Source organism: Triturus cristatus, chromosome 6 (assembly GCF_964204655.1).
Source record: "Triturus cristatus chromosome 6, aTriCri1.1, whole genome shotgun sequence".
In the NCBI taxonomy this organism is placed as follows: Eukaryota; Metazoa; Chordata; class Amphibia; order Caudata; family Salamandridae; genus Triturus; species Triturus cristatus.
In genome coordinates, this window is record NC_140589.1 from 1500836669 (window position 1) to 1500855193 (window position 18525).

Consider the following 18525-nt stretch of genomic DNA (forward strand, 5'->3'; position numbering starts at 1 on the left):
GGAGTTGTTTGATGCCAGTTGAGAAGTACTCTTTTTTTTGCCCTAACTTATGCGCCCTGTCCCTACATATGTCAGGGTGTGATGTGCCCTGACTTAGCCATGGGCAGTCTGTCTTTCCCTGATGAACGCTGCCCCAATCATAAGTCCCGTCCCATGGACCATACCATCAGTCTCATCTCACAGAAGAAAGCGGACACAATCTTCAGTATACATCTACTAAAGAAAATAAAAAACACTATAGCACTTAAACAGCAAAAAAACTTCTGTTTGTGCACAAGTCATTACTTAATTACACTTTACCAATGCTTTTGCTGGATTCCCCTATTGATCCCTGTCAACTGTTGAAGTATTACTTTATGCTAGAACCTCACTCTTTGCTACAAAGAGAAAGGTTGATCCCATCTCACTGGTGTGGAAGGAATTACATGAACACTAGGACGGATACAAATCTTTCCTTGCACCTGGACCCTCCACCTTCTCTGGCAAGCTTCTGACCATCTCCAAGTCACTGAGAGGATCATGGAGCAATGACATTCTTCAACTTAAAACCTCGAAATCTACAACATCTCAGGCACTGAACAAAATGTTCCTAGTGATATACCCAAACTGAATCCCCTACCACCATTACTCAAGTCTCAATCAGACCTCCTCTCTTTTAGAGAACAGTTGAAAACTCACGCATTTCGATGTGTTTCTCAATCAAAGAATTTTTATTCCTCTTCTTTCCTTTCTAACATTTAAATCCTGTTACTCCACTGCTCATAAAACCTAGCTTAAATAGGTTTAGTGTAGACTTCTGTCAGATGTAAAGTGCAACATCGCCTTTCAAGTACACCATGCTACAGAAAAACGTAAGCATGATAAGTGGTTGGTTCACCATCATAAAAACACAGAATAGTTTAAGATACTTATTTGTACAATAAAAATGTTGGAATGTTCTCCAGTTGTAGGAATGTCAATAACAATAATCAACAGAAAGGAGTCAAAAGAGCAATACATTAGACCCCAGGGCTTACTAGACCCAAAGTGTTGTGATATGTTTTAGCTAGTTTAGGAAAATGTTCATCTCAGTACCATAAAGCTGGGCAATAGCAAAATCGGTTAATTGCAGCCCTTTGAAACCGCAAAATTGAGCTATGAAGCACCATATAAAAATAGGGCATTGATATGATAATCCACAATTGTCTTGAACTAGCCTTGGATGAAACTGACATGGTCATGTTTGGCACAATAATAATGGTTGACTAGTCGCAGGCAAGGAGTTGTTTTACATCAGAAACACAGCACCTACCAACAGATCTTACTTGCTACCACTAATCCATTAACTGATGTGCCAAAAGCACCATCAAATAACTGTACTTGTTCCTCATACAACTGGCCTACCTTTAATATTCAGAGTAGGCCCAGAGTGGCACCATTATAACCTGCACAGAAATTGCAAACTAATAAAGAACTGTACTTCACATCACAAGCAACGTGAGGTCTTCAATGGGGCAACGTAACCAATGTCTGAAGCTATACATTAAATATGAACCATTCTTTTCCTCAGTTAGCCAAGGAACTTGTGACATGGTGAGATTTGTAGTCAAAACCGTATACAGGCCATCAAACCTGCTGAGTTTTTATTCTGACACGCTACTGCCACGAGAGGACACAGAGGTGATACCAGAAAACATGCTGCAGTAGAGGCCAGACAGGGAAACAATTATTACAGTATTTCCCTTTGGTCTTGGATTCACTATGGGTTTTTTCTTTGTGAAAGATTGAGTACCGCACCCACCCAGAGTGCATTTGAAAGTCTGCTGAATCCTTCAGAGTCCCTAGTCATTAGTTATTAATCCAAATGCTATATACTTACAGCGTCCAAGAGCAATTAAAATATCTGGAGTGACATTTTCGATCCATAATGTGCTAGAAATTTGTTTTTGTGTGTAACAATTTAATTATCCATAATTTCTCAGTCTCGATAAATAACTAGAATATGAGTGATGGCTGTGGCATATGGAGTCTGAATTCCACACCTCTACTTGAGCAAGCACGGACTACTAGACGGTGTTACATTTGGAAAGTTAGGTTAATGAAGGAGTTTTGGCTAATCATGATGAAAGGCAACAATACCAAATGCCCTGGGATTCTAGTGGTAAACGGCAGTTCTCGCCAATTACAAAACCATCCCACATGAAGATATGCCAGAACTTAGAAAAAAAGACCTAACCATGCACCCCTAACTACCAAAGAAAGCAGTTAGGCATTACTCGGCGGAGCATCATCATGCACCCCGACATTCACAGTCCGTAGCTACTACTCTGCAAAGAAAGGTATGATGAATACAGACTTCTTTTTCTCACCTGCCAGTTTTATACAGCGTTGCGGACCTCAACTAAAAGGGTTTGTTCAAAATCTTAATGTTGCTTAAATAAATAAACAAATGCATCCCTGATGGAATGGGTAAGTACATGTGGGCTGCATAGGTGAACGAGTGCATGGATTGTTAGGGCCATTAACTCATTTATGCACTCAACATACAAAGGCAGACGAGTGATCTAACCATCCATCAAACTATTCTCACATTTATCCACAAACCCACCAAATAATGAAGAACTTCCACTCAAAAAAAAGGCAGACCTATTTGATTTTTCAAGCCAAACTGGTGAATGCTTGTTTCAACATATAATGTAAAACACAACAGAGTAGCCTCACACGCATGTGCAACCTAACATAGCATTACGAATGCTTATGTTAAAGGTTAACATAACCTTTATGCCATACATTCACAAAACTTTATCTTTACCGCTCTGGAGTTGGAACTTTTTCTGGTACGGTTTCAACCTACCCTCTTACTTCGATCATCCAAGCGCAGCCACATTGTTAGTGTGGCTTGCATGTATTCAGACTCGGTTATCTGTAAACAGCATTTCACATAGTGTGGTCTATGGGCAATCCAACTCTGCCCTCGTGTACTAAATCACTTATTTCTGTCGTGTCCTGCTGGGATTGCCATTCTCATTAAACACAGAAAAGAGCACCAGAGTTGTTTTTGGTGGAAGGGACAAGCAACATGATCAACAAGGGCCACAAGATTCTCCATGCTGGACGTTCACTGGCACCATCTGGGAGATGAGAGAGAGGTAGTAACAGAACATATCATGCACTTCCTGTCTTGGGCATACCTGCCTGGCAGGCTAGTCCTGCACATCCTATTTCCTTGTCTTGAAGGCACCACAGAGGACAAGCACTGCAAGTTATTTTTACTTGTTCATCTGTTGTTGTCTTGCACCTAAACGAACAATTCATGTGTGATCAATGCATCGGTAGCTGTAAAAATGGCAATATCATCCAGCCTTCTTTGAGGTGGCCAAAGTATCACTTTGTTCTGTGTTCTCTGGCCTCCCAGCACTGGCTACCTGTCATACAGAGGATTCAATTTAAAGCTCTCTGTATGGCCCATGAGGCATTTTTTACACAAGGCACAATGTTACATCACTCGAAACGAATCTATGGGACTATTAGGATTTTGAGATCATCAATTTCATTTCAGATGGTTACCCCTAAGGTCTAAAAGGTTAGAAGTGGTGGTTGTTTCGTTGCATATCATGCTCCTAAATCTAGAATTCCTTGCCTATCAGATTATGCAAAGTGGAAGATGATTTGAGTTTCAGGAAGCTGTTGAAAACCTGGCTACTTGTTTTATCAGGTTGAATTAGGGCATTACTATGTTTAGCGTTGGGAGGCCTGTTTGGGTAGCCAGTGCACATAATACAATAGAATAGAATCTGTGTTTCTCTCCCACAGGTCAACTCTAAATCCAGCAGTTCCTCGTGGTTAGACCACCTGTAAACATGAGCAGCACACTTCATGGATTCAATTTTCTTTATTGTAATTCCTTATAAATCAAGACAGATAAATACACACTTCTTGCCTACACCCCAAGGGGCCGGCTGGCATTACTACACCACCTGCCTTCATCTATTTCCCAGCCAAACCCAAAACAAGAAACATGACTGCTGAGTGATATTTATGTTGTAGTTATAAACCATTCAACCATCTATGACACGGATATGTGACGAAGGCTACTTTAGTCATTACTTGGGGGGATGGGGACGTTAGTGTTCCATATTCTGCAGACAGAAAGGGGGCATAGTGCTTGAATATTTGTATCTGAATAGTCAATTGACAGGATTCTATCTGTACACCATTGGGAAACAAAACACCTGGGTTGCTGTGCATAGTGCAAGAGCTATCCGTTTACTCATGAGTGAATGTAGAGGGTATGTCAAGCTACTGGGGAGACCTAGTAGTAGGTACATTGGGAAGTGCAGAATTTCATTGTACACGATCTTGTCAAGGCTATCTAATACTCCTTTCCAACATAGTCAATTTGGGGCATTGCCATAGTAGTTGCATGAGTATTTCTGTATTCCAACAAACCCTCCAGCAATGCTTTGACTTTTCGGGATACCATTTGTGCCGGCATATTGTACCAGTGGGACATCAATGTTAACATTGTTTCTCCGATCGTAGCGGAGCTCAATGTAGTATGAAATCTATGTCGTATGTCAGACCACTCCTTGTCCAATAAAGTATGACCAAGTTCATTCTGTCATCTCATCTGAATCCGATTTTGTTAGCGACACGGCAGACTCCAATAAAGTATATAGCTTTGATAGTATGTGCTCGTCATTGATTTTAGACAGTAACCATTCCTCAAAGGCAGTTAAAGATCTGCTTGCCAACAGTTTCTCCTCTGTCAGAGACTGAGTACCTCACCTGAGAATATCTTTATCTGGCAACATCCAGTTTGTTTTTTTAAGTAGTAAATGAGACTACCCCTCCCAAGTCAATCACATCACCAATGTGTTTGCACGCCGCTTTCTGGCACGCTTGAAACTCATCGCCCTTAAGAGCCAGCGAGAACTCAGGATTTGATATAAATGGTTCAAGTGAGGAAGGGAAAGTTGTGAGGCCAGTAAGAGGGAGAATATATAATATATATATATATATATATATATATATATATATATATACACACATATACACACACACACACCACTGAAAGTGCTCCGATCTGTGAGCCTCAGACCCTTCAGGGCGGGTCAGCATGCTGACCCGCCCTGAAGGGTCTGAGGCTCACAGATCGGAGCACTTTCAGTGGTATATTTTTGGCAGTGAGACCGGCCCGCTTTGCAACCATATGTTAAAAGACGTATATTAATCCAAATGAAAAACGAAGGTGAGCAGGCAAGGGTTGTGAGATGGAACTTTCCAATTGCTGATGGAAGTTGTGTATGAAATGCTAAGCGCGACAGCCACGGATAATTAACAGGTTTTAAAATGAACTATGCAACTACAAACAAATCCTCATTTATAAACATTTAAGTAGCAACTGTGCAAGTTTTGCCAAGCTACGTTTATGGAGAGGAAAAAAAACGAACTCACCTGTTTGTAGTCGATTCTGCAGAAAGACATAAAGGCAGTGGTGAATATCACGCAGTGAGTCAAATGCAGAAACTTTCCACCCGTGATCAAGCCTTGAAAGAGGAGAAACGCGTTGGGTGTACATGACCCGTGAGGCTTTGCGTTTGGAATAAAAGCATTTCTACCAATTACATCTGGTGTTGGCGTGCCTTTCTAAAAAGAAGGGAGGCAATGTGTGGATATATATATATATATATATATATATATATATATATATATATATATATATATATATATATCTCCAAACAATACCCCTCCAATGTAGAGCAGCAAGAGGCCACACGGGGAATCCTGTCAGAAGCCTTTTAATAGGACATTATGGCATAATGCATTTCAGCGCTCCAGCGCCTTCCTCAGATGCCTCTACAAACACGGCACAGTTACAACCACGCTGCACTCCCATTGGTTGGGTAGCTCCACCCCACGATCACCTGACGACATGCCACTGTAGTTTAGATACACGAACTACAGATCCCAGAGTTCACATTGTCGAGATGGGCTGTGCTGGGGGAAAAAAAAGACCCAAATAGGCCTGAGGTCAGGGGTAAGGTGTGCAATGTCCAGATGGATATATATTTTTATTCCAGCCACTTGCTGGCCCATAAAGCACCAGTGTTTCTGGTCCATAAAGCCCCAGTGTTTTCCATCCTTTCCCTGGACCATTCAACCATTGGGGTTTAACTGTGCAGTCTGGTAGTGTTATTCCCCATTGGGGACCCCAAGGCCTCCCTCACTTGGATGTCGGTACGACAATGTTAGGGCCATGCGTGGTTTCTGCCACCCTATACATAGGTCCCCCCCCCCCCTGTATCGTTTCCAATGTGCCCGACAGAGGTGTAATGGGTGTATTTGTAAGCTAAATAGGAGCAGCAGATACAACTGTCAATTTGATGTTTGCGACTCTGCCTAGCCAAGAAAAGCATAGATGTGTGTGGATTTGATGTATTAGGCTCCCATAACTAGTTTTTGCTGTGGTCTCTGGAGTAGTGGCTAATCCCTAGATATGAGATTTGGAGCAAACTGGATTGTTAAGCAGGCACGCAATGCATGTTCCAAAGTGGGTGGTATGGATATACTGAGTATCTTGAGGTGTCACAGAGCAGTCAAAGGGCCCAGGAGGCAGCCCTTGTTGATCCTCTCCACCTCGCAAACTCTCAGCGCTACAAAGCGCACCGACTTGTCCAACAGCACGGGTGTCTCAGAGCCCGTGTGGTGATTGGGGACTACTACCAGCAGGCATAGGATCCCATGAGTCAGCCCTTGTTGATCCTCCACACCTGGCAACCACTCAGCGCTACAAAGAGCATAGCCTAGTCCCTCAGTGTGGGACGCGCGAGGGCCACGCTGAGACAAACTCCAGCCAATCAGCAGCCATCGGTCTACTGCTTTGAATCCTTGGGGGTGAAGAGCATGATTGAGGGTTGCGTGGATAAAATGACGGCTCTTTTGCAGATGGAAAATTACCCTATATTCCTTCGGCTGGGCGCTATTGAGCATTCAATGACAAACATGAAATGGATGTGGGACTTACCTGCTCAGTGCCTTGGAAAAACCCTCGCTGCAAGGCTAAACAAGATGGAAAACCCTGCAACATACCAAAGCAAGTCTCAGAGGCTTCAACCTGCCCTGCGGAATACACAGCACCTAGACCCTCGCCTGACTTGCAAAGGCCGGATCCCAATAGCTCGGACTCAAAGGAAAATAGTCAGTTGTGGCCCTAAGCTTAAAGCTATGTCAGAAATTAGGCTGCTGCTAATAGCAAGCCATGGTTTCGAACAGTATTGTCCAGAGAGGAAGCTCTAACTTTTTTACGCCGTCCGTCATGAATCCTCCCACCCCCCATTTTTGCTAGGGTTATTTTCAGCAAACTATAGCAGGCAGGATTGCGAGAGCGCATTACTATGCTGCACCAGGTTTTTCGGCTCTAGCTATCGTACTGGAAGCTTGTACAGCTATAGGATGTGGGCGGTTGCAGGTGGTGTTTCTTGATCTCCGGTAAGCATTCGACCTCGTACCCCGACCTAAGTTGTGGCAAATTTGAGTTGACATGGGGGTACACTTTACCTATTAAATTTGATTATAAGCAAGCAGGCGGCCTATAAGGCCCTCGTCACGGAGGCGGCCCAGGGGCCTCAGTAGAGAGCAACAGGGGAGACTGTATGACGTGGGTGATAAGGCTGGGAAACTGATTGCGTGGCTGGATAAAAAGGAGAGAGCGAGTCGTGTTGTCCCGTCGATTGAGAAACTGGATGGTGTGTGTGTCACTGAACCGGAAGAAATTGTTGATTGCTTTGCAGAATATTTCCGTGGGGTGTATTCCCCGGTGTACTCCCGCTCGGAAGAGGATTCCCATGCCCTGCTCAGGGATATCGCGCTGCCTTCCCTTTCGGAGGAGGACAGGGTGTCGTTGGACGCCGCCCCAACATCTGAGGAAATTGCCCTCGCCATACGTTCGGTCGCTTCCGGCAAGGCCATGGGCCCTAATGGTCTTCCTATCGAATTGTACAAGCTGCGACCGGATACGCTGGCGCCGCATCTCCGTGCTATGTTCCTCGCAGCCCGTTCGGCGGGTTCCCTCCCGCTAGACCAGCGTCTGGCTACTATCGTGGTTATTCACAAGGAGGGGAGGCCGCGGGACCGGGTCACGTCCTACAGGCCCATTTCACTGCTGAATGCGGAACCCAAAATTCTCGCCAAAGTGTTGGCCAATCGGCTGGTTGGCGTGGTGTGCGATCTGATTCACCAGGATCAGTCCGGTTTTATCCCTCATCGCAACACTGCGCTCAACCTGCGGCGCTTGCATGGGGTGCTCGCGTGTGTCCCGTTCATACGGGAGCCGGCCATTTTGGCGTCCCTGGACGCCACTATGGCGTTTGACACACTTGAGTGGCCGTATATTTGGGCGACGCTGGCGAAGTTTGGGTTTGGCCCGGGATTCATCGGTTGGGTGAAATTGTTGTATTCCGGACCGCTGGCGCAGGTGGCTGTAAACGGTAGAGTGTCGGCTCCGTTTGAGCTGGGCAGGTGCACGCGGCAGGGCTGCCCGTTATCGCCGCTCCTCTTCGCGCTTGCCTTGGAGCCCCTGGCGGAGTGGCTGCGGTGGCATCCTTCTATCCGTGGTCTCCGATGGACCCCCGATTATGAGGACCGCGTATCTCTTTACGCTGATGATATTCTTTTGTACCTGGCTTCCCCGCGTAAATCGCTGATAGTGCTGGTTGATGTATTGCACTCATTTGGCCTCAACTCCGGCCTAGTCATCAATTGGGCTAAATCTTGTGTGTATGTCCTCTCTGGGGAGGCTCCTATCCTTCCGCGGGGTTGTCCTATCCAGATTGCCCCGCGGGGATTTAGGTACCTGGGTATCTTCATTACCCTGGACGCGGAGGCCCGGTATAAACAGAACTTGCTTCCCCCCCTCCAGCGCCTGAAGGAGGATGTCGCGCGTTGGAGGCGCTTGCCGCTCTCGCTGCTCGGCCGGGCGGCATTGTTTAAGATGATGTCGCTGCCACGTTTCCTGTACGCCTTACAGAACACGATGGACGTTGTCCCGGCGCGCTACTTTCGCGAGGTGGAGAGTTTGCAGCGCCACCTGTTCTGGGAGGGTAGACCGCATATCGCCCTGGCGAAGCTGACGCTCCCGTGGTACGACGTGGGGGTAGCCCTCCCAGACATCAAGCAATATTACTGGGCCTCCCAGCTGGCTGCGATAAATCACGGCCTTTACTGGCCCGCTCTAAACCCGGCCTTTGAGATGGATAAAAGGTTACTGCCGGGCGGCGACTATAATCGGGCGCTTTATTCTAGCTCGCTCGACGCACGTCTGACGGGCCCCACGCGGGTCATGGTGCGAGTGTGGCACGCGGCTAACTTAGCGATGGGGTGGAAGGATCGTTTGACCCGGGCGACGCCACTATACGCATCTGAGCGGCTGGGCTCCCTGTGGACCTCGAAGGGCTTTGAGAAGTGGGATATGATAGGCATCAACAGGGTGGGCGATCTCTGGACGAGGGGGGGATTCAAAAACGTTCGATGTGCTGCAGACGGAATTCCAGTTGCAGGACAGGGAGTACTTAAGATATATGCAGATCCGTCATGCGTTGTGCTCCGTATTCCCGGTTGTTGCCTCCATCCCGGAGTACTCCCCTCTGGAGGATAAAGTGCTAGATGGGCATGTACCGGATGCCACGATTTCATTAATTTACAAAAAACTCATCAATGATCGCTCGGGACTGCTGACTGGACTTCGTGAGGCGTGGGGGGCTGATGGCTTGGAGCTGGATGACGAGGACTGGGTGTCTGCGGTGGCCTCCCCGAAAGAGGTGGCCATACCGGCTCGCCTTCGCTTCGTCCAGCTCAAGATACTCCATAGGGTCTATGTTACGGGCCGAGTCTGATGCGTATGGGCTATGCTGTGGACGGGTTGTGTAAGCGTGGGTGTGGTTCTTTGGGGACCTTTCTCCATATATTGTGGGAATGCCCGGAGGTGACGCGATTCTGGCGTGGTGTGCACGAGGTCTTGCAGGCAGTTACGCATGTGCCGCTCCTGCCCGAGGCGAGGAGATGTCTCCTGAATGTGTGGGAGCCAACCGACTACTCAGTGCCGCAGACGTGGTGGGTGACTCTGGGATATATGGTGGCCAAGCGTGATATTGCGCAATTGTGGGGTTCCCAGAGGTCACCGACTGTCTCGGCGTGGAAGGACAACATGGATTGGTGTATGTTTCGGGAAAAGGTGGTGTATGTTGCGAGAGGTAAGCCTGGGAAATGGGTGAAAGTGTGGGGCACCGGGAACGCCTACCGTGGGGGAATCTGTACCCCGCCGCTGATGCCTGATCCGTCACCGGCCCCGTCTCCTTAGCCTGCTTGTCTTCCTGGTTCTGGGCTTGAGTTCACTTTGTCTCCGTCCCGACCTATCCCCCCCCCTTGATATTCCTGTGGACCGGTAGGGTCCCCCCCAGGGGAGCACATGCTATTGTTCCGATTGTGGGTTGCCTTGTGGACTTGTTTCTTCGTTATTTATATAAAAATGAAACCGTTGTGTGGGGTCCGGATGGTGTGGCTGCCAACGCTTCTTTCAACTCCTGTGATCTCTCTTCTGCCGCAGCGTGTGTTCTACTGTTTGTATTATATGCTCTTTCTGTCTGCTAGCGGCCGGCCTGAAGGTTGTAGGCCCATCTTTGTATATCTTTTGGATTCTGTAATAAACGGTTTCAAAAAAAAAAAAATAAAAAAAAAAAAAAATTTGATTATAAGACTCCATGACTGCAATTTAAAAGTTAGATGTGGGCAGCGGGGGGAAAATCACAGATCGAATTCCGGGCAGTAGGGGAGATAGACAGGGATGCGTTCTTGCGCCCACTTTATTCTTTTTTTCATAAATGATCTGGTAGCATATGAGGATCATGAGGCGTCAGACGCACTCCACCTGGCAAACCTCAGGGCTCCTGCCCTGATGTTTGCAGATGACACGCTGATCCTATCCAAGTCTCCTATGGGATTGCAAACAATCTTAGACAGGTTTGACAATCTTTGTCACGCGAGGGGTTCAGATATCAACCTGTCAAAAACAAAGTATATGCAGTTTAACCCTTGCCGTTCCACTAGATCTAATACTATGTTGAGAGGGACCCCATTGGAGCTAGTTCATGCTTTTGAATACCTGGGCATCGTTTTGAATAAACACTTCAATTGGCAGACCCATATTGCAAGGTGCAAACGTAGATTAGAGCAAAACACTGGGGGAATTGTTTAAAACCAATTAGGCCTCCCAATACATTCCTATATTCCCCAGTGTTGCAGGTCTATAACCATAAGGCACCGGGGTCTGCAGTGTATGGTGCGGAACTTTGGGGGACGTAAAGTGGTCTCATCCGTAGATACTGTAGAAAAATCGCTTTATAAGGCAATTGACTGGGCTAATGATAATAACAGTTAGGAATAAAAGCTCCATATTTGCTGGGAGCATGTCTGTTCCGAGCCCCGTTCTTCACCCTGTAATCACTGAATCACACACATGCGCACTACAGCCATAACTCAGCTGACTCACCACTCCACCCTCATTTTCCCACCCCAAAAGAAACATTTCCACCAACACTCATTTGTGTCACTTCAAGTCCAGGGTCCACTCTACTGCCTTCATCACCAGAAACATTCACAACTTCCCCCTCCAGTTTGTCTTTTAACTAATTGCTGCTTGGAAAATGAGGTTTATTTTTCTCTCTCTAACTTGAGTTAGAGGTTTTTGTCAAGTGAGCGGTCTGAAGATGTCAGCTATTTTTCTCCAACACATAACATTTATAATAAATAGCCTGTAATGACTACAAATATTTCAAAATATATCAGGAATTACAATTGCACATTTTTGGTAATTAATTAGTGTGATGCAAACAAAGAGTTAAATAGGAACAAAACTACCCAGAACACTTAACTTGGTGATGTGCAAATGACTCTTTTTCGCAGAAACTCTATTTCCAAACATTATTGTTTGTACACTATATAGTTTAATCAGTAAAGCTGCATATCAGTGGGAAAGTTTGTGGCCATTTCATTGTCTAATCTGCTGATTACAAATGACAGTGTGCTACCACTTCATGCTTTTGTTATGTGTTTATTAAAAAGTGATAGTTTTTAAACATGATTTGAGAAACTTTCCGCCCCGTCCTGATGAAAATGCTGTTAACGAACTAAGAGGCAAGTCATGGGAGAGGTGTATCCTATATGCAGCTAGATATGTATTATATATGGAAAAGAATGTAGTATATTAAATCAAACAAAAGAGTTTTTTGTACTGCAGACATGCTGAACTCGCAAATTTGAAGGGGCCGTCATATGTGATAATGAAGGAAATGGTAGCTCAATTAATTAAATTATTTGCCCACGATCACATCATTTGAAACCAGTTTATGGGTCAAGATCCTTACAAATAAGTCAAGTAGATTCTTTACGTCACTAGACCTGCAGGTCTAGTAATATTTTTATGATTTTTCGTTGCCTGCTACTTCTGCACCTTATAAGAAAACTAAAACCCTTCATTCCTCTAGAAGACCTTGAAACGTTGGTTCAGCCTAGATCCAATGAAAGCGACAAATGCAGAGGCTACACTATTAACAGGCACATGCCATTATTATGATCACATTTCCCAGTTGAGGCTAGGATCCAACTGAAGGTTGCATGCATAACACACAAAGCAATACACAACTCTGGTCCCAAACACATGGCAAACAGAATTATATTGCACCTTATTTTTTGTACCCCCCCCCCCCCCCTCTTTGACTTCAATGTACAGAGTATCAAAAGAGGATTCATTGGAGACAGACGTTTTGCCTTACATTATATTGCCATTGTACGGTGAACCTCATCAGTGACCTCTTATATTGATACTGAACAGTGAAAAATTAGCTAAATCAAGCTGTAGGGTAACTTTTAAAAAAATGATGGCATGTGTATTGATGCCTTAGTTTCCAATTGATTTCAACATCCTACTTATAGAGTTACAAACTGCCTGAACAGGTTGCATATAGAAAGAAGCTCAAGTGTGGAACTGGGAGTGCATATGCGTCCCAACAACTGGGCATTCAAGTCCAGTTACATGGTGTCAACCTTCACGGGTCATCCTATAAATTGCGGCGCTGGGATCGTAAGGCATCTGTGGAATGCGACTCCTCCCTTTAGTATCTTAGGTGATCACGAGCGTGATGACGTGCAGGTTGGTTTTACATGTATATGTGGAGCGTGATCACACATAAGGTTTACTTTTGTTTCTGATGTTACAGTATTGAGCTCATGGCAACCGGTACGGTTGGGATTTCATGGAGAACGGACCTGCGGAGAGCGAGCTCCTGCTGAAGTTGTAATAAACTTTCAAAAGTTACCTCCTTTGAATGTCTCCTCTACCTTCATTACATCCCATCCTCTCGGTTACCTCAATTGAATGTCTCCTGTATCTTCATTGCATCTCAACAGCATTCCCCTGCATGCCCCTCTAATGCTTCACTCAAGACATAAAAAAACTAGTGTCATAAGGAACTATTTCGATGTTGTCAATCCTCCATATTTGATATTGTACCCTACAATGTTATACCTTGCTATTTGATTCTATGTGCAGCGCAACTTAAGTATCGGGTGTTCTGACTGTATGGCAACCCTCACCAGCTCTCTCGTTGTACATCGCTCTGATATGATACCATGTTGGTCATGTTCGCGCTTTATAAAACACCAAAAAAATAAAAATTGAACATCGAATGCCTCTATTCTCATTAAAACTCTGCAGCAATGTGAGCCCTACTCTTTTAATACACACATCAATATAAATTGAGAAGGGTTACGATACCCCCAAGCCTTAAAACCTGTACTCACTTCCGGAACTGCACCTGCGCCGCCTTGAACACTTCGCCTCTCTTCAGCACCACGTAAGCGCCATCCTCAATTGGATCTCCAATACTCTTCCCTGCCATGCTCAAGTACTCTGGCTTACCCGCAGTTCAGGAGGTACAACCGTGAATTAAGGACCATGTGCACCGGAAGAAGCAGGTTAAGAGACATAGAAAGAGGACTGTCATAGCTTGCCAATATAAAACACCTTTCGATTTGTTTACGTTCTGCAGTCTGCTTTAAGAGAACGACGTAAATTTCCCAGCGCCAGATCAAGCCGCCGGCGTCTGCGGTTACCACCTCACACCACCTCCTTGGACAAAATAAAGAAATTTAGCACTCTAGTTGTTTTTGAACAGCGAGCTCTTTTCCGGGTCGGCTCGGTGATAACTGCCAGTGACTGGACCAGCTTTTCTGAGGCGGGTACTGTTTTTCTTCTTCTAACCAATTGCACCCTGTGTGGGGCGGTGCAACCACTCAGGACCAACCCAGTTCAGTTCGCGCGTCAGTCAGTATTAACTAGTTTTCCAATTGGCTATCTTTCCCTTCGGTTTTTCAAGCACCTCAGAGTCGAAAGTAAAGCAGATGACTTTTTAGCGGTAAGTTTCAGGTTCGGAATATTTTCTCCTATTCTGTTGTTTTAGTGTGTGTTTTAGTGAGGTCACAACGCGTTTCTAGTGGAGTACAAGACCATTCCACTTGGCTTTCTGCTTACTTTCTTGAATAGTCACTTTGCTTTTTTGTTTTTCAAAATCAAAACACAGCAAGGCTACGGAGTACATAAAGTGAAGTTAAAGCACACGAACGAAATAAAGTACGGTGTCTCATGTCTTTAGTTCTGGCATTAGCCAAAACCGTTTGATGGTATATAAGGTGTACGTATAATGAACCTATTTATTGGAGCTTACTGCCAAGCCTTTTCACCCATTGGTTTGTTTTGACATTCGCCTTATCTTCTGCCGCACTACTGAGAAAGGTTGGTAATTTGCTCCTGGCAAGGGCAGAAGTAAACTTTTTCCAGGGTTTGGCAAAAAAGTGGTTGGAGGGTATATGAACTTTGAAACGCTCAACAGATTTTCGCTTGAGCATATCTACAGATGCATATTTGCTTGTGTTAAACTGTCACAAAAATTATCATGAAAGCTGTAAATCTGCACTAACCTAAAGACATATACCATGGGTGCACTTTTGTAAATTTATTTAAGAATTGGGACCCTAATGATGTCTGTGTTAACCAAGACCCTTTTGTTTTTTATTAAAGTTCTATCTCTAGCTTTACCAGCTGACTTCACAGAGGCTGACTGCATTCTGCTTTTCAGAAGGAGCATATTGGCACACAAAGTAGTTGTGTTCAGTGCCAAGAGCTACTGTAGCAATATGTGCTTTTTGACACCCAAAAATATTTTTCTTTTTGCCAATGCTTGATAAAATAGTGAGCTCGCAGCAGCTCCCACAACAATGAAGATTTCCAAAAACCATGTGAAAACAAGACCCACCTTGACAAAACCAAGAGACTGACCACCAATGTTGGACCAATTGGCTTTGCCAGTACTTGCTTATTTTCATGTTTGCCATAGTCTTGGTCAAACAGGTTACACTGATTTTCCCATTATAAATATTTTTGGGAAATACTAGCATACATCAACCCATTTCATTAAATGATGCCTCAAAGAAATTGTAACCCAAATTTTACTGTAGTTTAGCAAAACATTTTTTTTTCTAATTGCATTTTTTGTGAACATTTTATTTTGAAAACAAAGAATTATCAATCTTGCTTTCAACCTTTTGCAAATATTTGCATTTAATCAGAGACCATTCTGGGAGCATTATACTTAGCCTCATATTGGTAAACTTTGCAAACGTGTGTACACCTTTTTAGGTCTCGCTGAGCCAGCACATGCGCTGATCTGCGAGACATTTAGTTAGTGGCTTTTCAAAGTGCTATCACAATCTTTTCCTGGCCTCAAGCTTGCGTTCACGAGCGCGTGCACGCGTGCAGCCGCCATGTGGCTTTCATGGCTCATTAAGCCTTGCTCTCCCAAGCACCTCGCTCTCCCCCTCCCTCCTTGTCAGTCACGGGGCTCCAGAGTGTGTGCATAACAGGCAGCTATCTTTATGTGTGGCTCACCACAAATGCAATGTTGCGCTTTAAACAGTGCCAGTCACACTGTGTTGGATTTAGCATAGCAGCCACACACCTTTCTTTTGTGCTGTGTGGCTCGCCTAAATCAACTTTTGAAAATTTTTGTTTTCAAAAGCGGAAAAACGCCAGTTTTAACTTTGGCACCCGTATTCCCATTTTCAAAAGTTTGGTGTTGCCGCTTTTCCTACGTGAGCATGGTTGTTGTGTTGCCTGGACGTAGGTAGCGCTAATATTCCTGGAGCCTCTGCAAGCATGCAGTACAGAAAGAAGGTTTGCTCACTTAGCTGCTGCAAACCTCAAGAGTTTCCCACCACTGCTCCCTTTTCACAGTGTGGACTGCAGTGCTGCTGGCTCAGACGGAGTGGCACCGGAGAGCCTGCCCACCTTGCCTCCCACAGGATCCTCGCTCCACAACAGCTGTCATTGATCGTGAGTAGCAACTGATGGGCTTATGGTTGGTGCACAGCACAGTAAACACCCCTTTTGTGAAGCCTCATTCGAGTTCACAACGGCGCTCGCATTAAGCACTACATGTGTTGTACAGATTTCTTTAGGGATAGCTTCCGTAGCTGCCGGTGATCGCAGCTCTTCAATGGCTCTTACTGTTTCATTAACTTTAAAAAATGTGCCTACGAGTCAAACGTTCTTGGCTTCCTGTCTGCTATCTGCACGCAAATGCCAGAAGAGCTATGTCATCTTTTTAGGAAAGGTGCATTTTTTTCCAGATGTGGAAGAAAGGGCTTTCTTTGTCTCTGTTGCTTATAACAAACAAGCATTTGCAATGCAATAGGTCTCGCATTTGTGAGAGTTAGAGCTATTTGCGTTGTAAATGATAATATTTTTTTACCCATGTGCTTTGTTTGGAGTGTAGTGGATGTAGGTGGTGTGGAGTGGAATTGTGTGGGTTCAATTGGTATTGTTAGTTGTGGAATTCTATGAGGTAGAATTGTGTGGTCTGGAGCGGATTAGTGTAGTGGAATTATGTGGTATGGTGTGCAGTGTTTTTTTGTGGATAGTAAAGATGTGGTAATGAGTGCACTGGAATTATGTGGAGTGGCATTGTACATTATGGAGTGTAATTATTTGGAATGGTATTTTGTGTTCGGGAGTGGTATGTAGAGGAGTTTAATTATGTGGTGTGCTGTTTTTTCTGGCATGATGTGGAATTCTGTGGTATGGATTTAAATGTATGTGGTGTGTTGTGTAATTGTGTTGTTGAGTTGAATGATGTGGTTTGCTGTATGTGGTGTAGAATGGAAATGTGAAGAGTTGAATTGTGTGGTGTGGAAGTGTGTAGCTTTGAGTAAAATTATGCTGATTGTATAGGGAAGAGAAGGGGGATGGAGCACGTAGTGGTGAGGGAATAAGCGCAAGAGATGAGGGAAAAGGGAAGGGTGATGGTGGAGCGGTGAGAAATAGAAATGATGCAGATTGCAGAAGGTGGGGGCAAAAAAATAGAAGAAAGGTGGAATCTGTAAGCAGACTGGTGGCGCTAGAGGGGGGAGGGAGTGGGGGAGGCGAAGGTAAGAGAAAGGTGGGAGATGATGGGGAGACCCTGTAGGACGTGGACATGGGAGGGTGACCGAAGAAGGACGAGGAGAAAGAGAGGACAATGGAACTGGGAGACAGAGAAACAGTTAAGAAATATGTAGAAGTAGAAGGCAGAGACCCAGGTGCGAGAATGAGGGAATGTGTAAAATATGTAGGCGACGGAAGAAGAGTGGAGGTGGGAGAGAACCAAGGAATGTTATGTTATGTTATGCACTTTTGTATTGCGCACAGCTGCCCCAGCTAAGGGGCGTCCTGGCGCATGGCAGGCAATGTGCAACAGATAGCAGAGACACAACACAGATAAAAGATCTATTTAAAAAGAAACGTTTTCAGAGCTTTGCGAAAGGCCAAGAGGTCAGTCAGTAGCCGCAAGTCCACTGGGAGGGAATTCCAGAGTTCAGCCGCCCTCACCCGAAAAGAGCGACCACCAGCCCGACACAACCTGTATCGGGGGACCACCGCGAGCGCCTGGCTTCCCGATCTCAAAGCGCGGGAAGGAACATACCACGACAGGAGGTCAGCAAGAATTGGCGGACCTACTCCCCTCAAGATCTTAAACGCCAAGCACAACACCTTGAACTGGATGCGTGATTTAATGGGGAGCCAATGCAAGGATCTCAAAACACCTGAGACAGAGCTCCTTCGGGGTAAGCCTACAATGGCTCTAGCCGCGGCATTCTGCACTCGTTGAAGGCGGGTAGTCTCCGCCACGTTGGTCCCTACCAAAAGCGAGCTGGCATAGTCCAGGCGAGATAATACCGTGGCCTGGACTATCAGCTGCCTGGTACCACGGTCAAAGAACTTAAGAATGGGCCTCAGCGACCGCAAGATGCCAAGACAGCCGGCCGCGATTTTCTTCGAGTGGCCCTCGTAACTGAGAGCGGGATCCATCCACACTCCCAGATTCCTAAGTTCAGTGACCGGGAGAGGGACCGGCCCCAGTTCAATGGGCCACCACTTGTCCCCCCACAGTTCCGCCTTCC

The 18525-nt window shown here is 45.4% G+C and overlaps 2 protein-coding genes across 4 annotated transcripts in view; one reads left to right on the top strand and one right to left on the bottom strand.

The window, feature by feature from the left end:
• The window catches only part of TRMT6 (tRNA methyltransferase 6 non-catalytic subunit), a 206652-nt gene extending 192345 nt beyond the window's left edge, over nt 1-14307 (bottom strand). The window contains exon 1 of one of the 2 annotated variants that reach the window (XM_085612633.1): nt 13834-14307. In XM_085612633.1, coding sequence (XP_085468759.1) covers nt 13834-13931 — 98 coding nt within the window. In that variant the 5' untranslated portion in view covers nt 13932-14307. The remainder of the gene's footprint in view (nt 1-13833) is intronic. The other variant, XM_085612634.1, reaches the window with a different exon arrangement.
• Nucleotides 14308-14321: 14 nt separating this feature from the next.
• The window catches only part of MCM8 (minichromosome maintenance 8 homologous recombination repair factor), a 402649-nt gene continuing 398445 nt past the window's right edge, over nt 14322-18525 (top strand). For both annotated transcript variants that reach the window (XM_085612630.1, XM_085612631.1), the window contains exon 1: nt 14322-14447. The gene's annotated coding sequence lies outside the window, so the exon portion shown is untranslated. The remainder of the gene's footprint in view (nt 14448-18525) is intronic.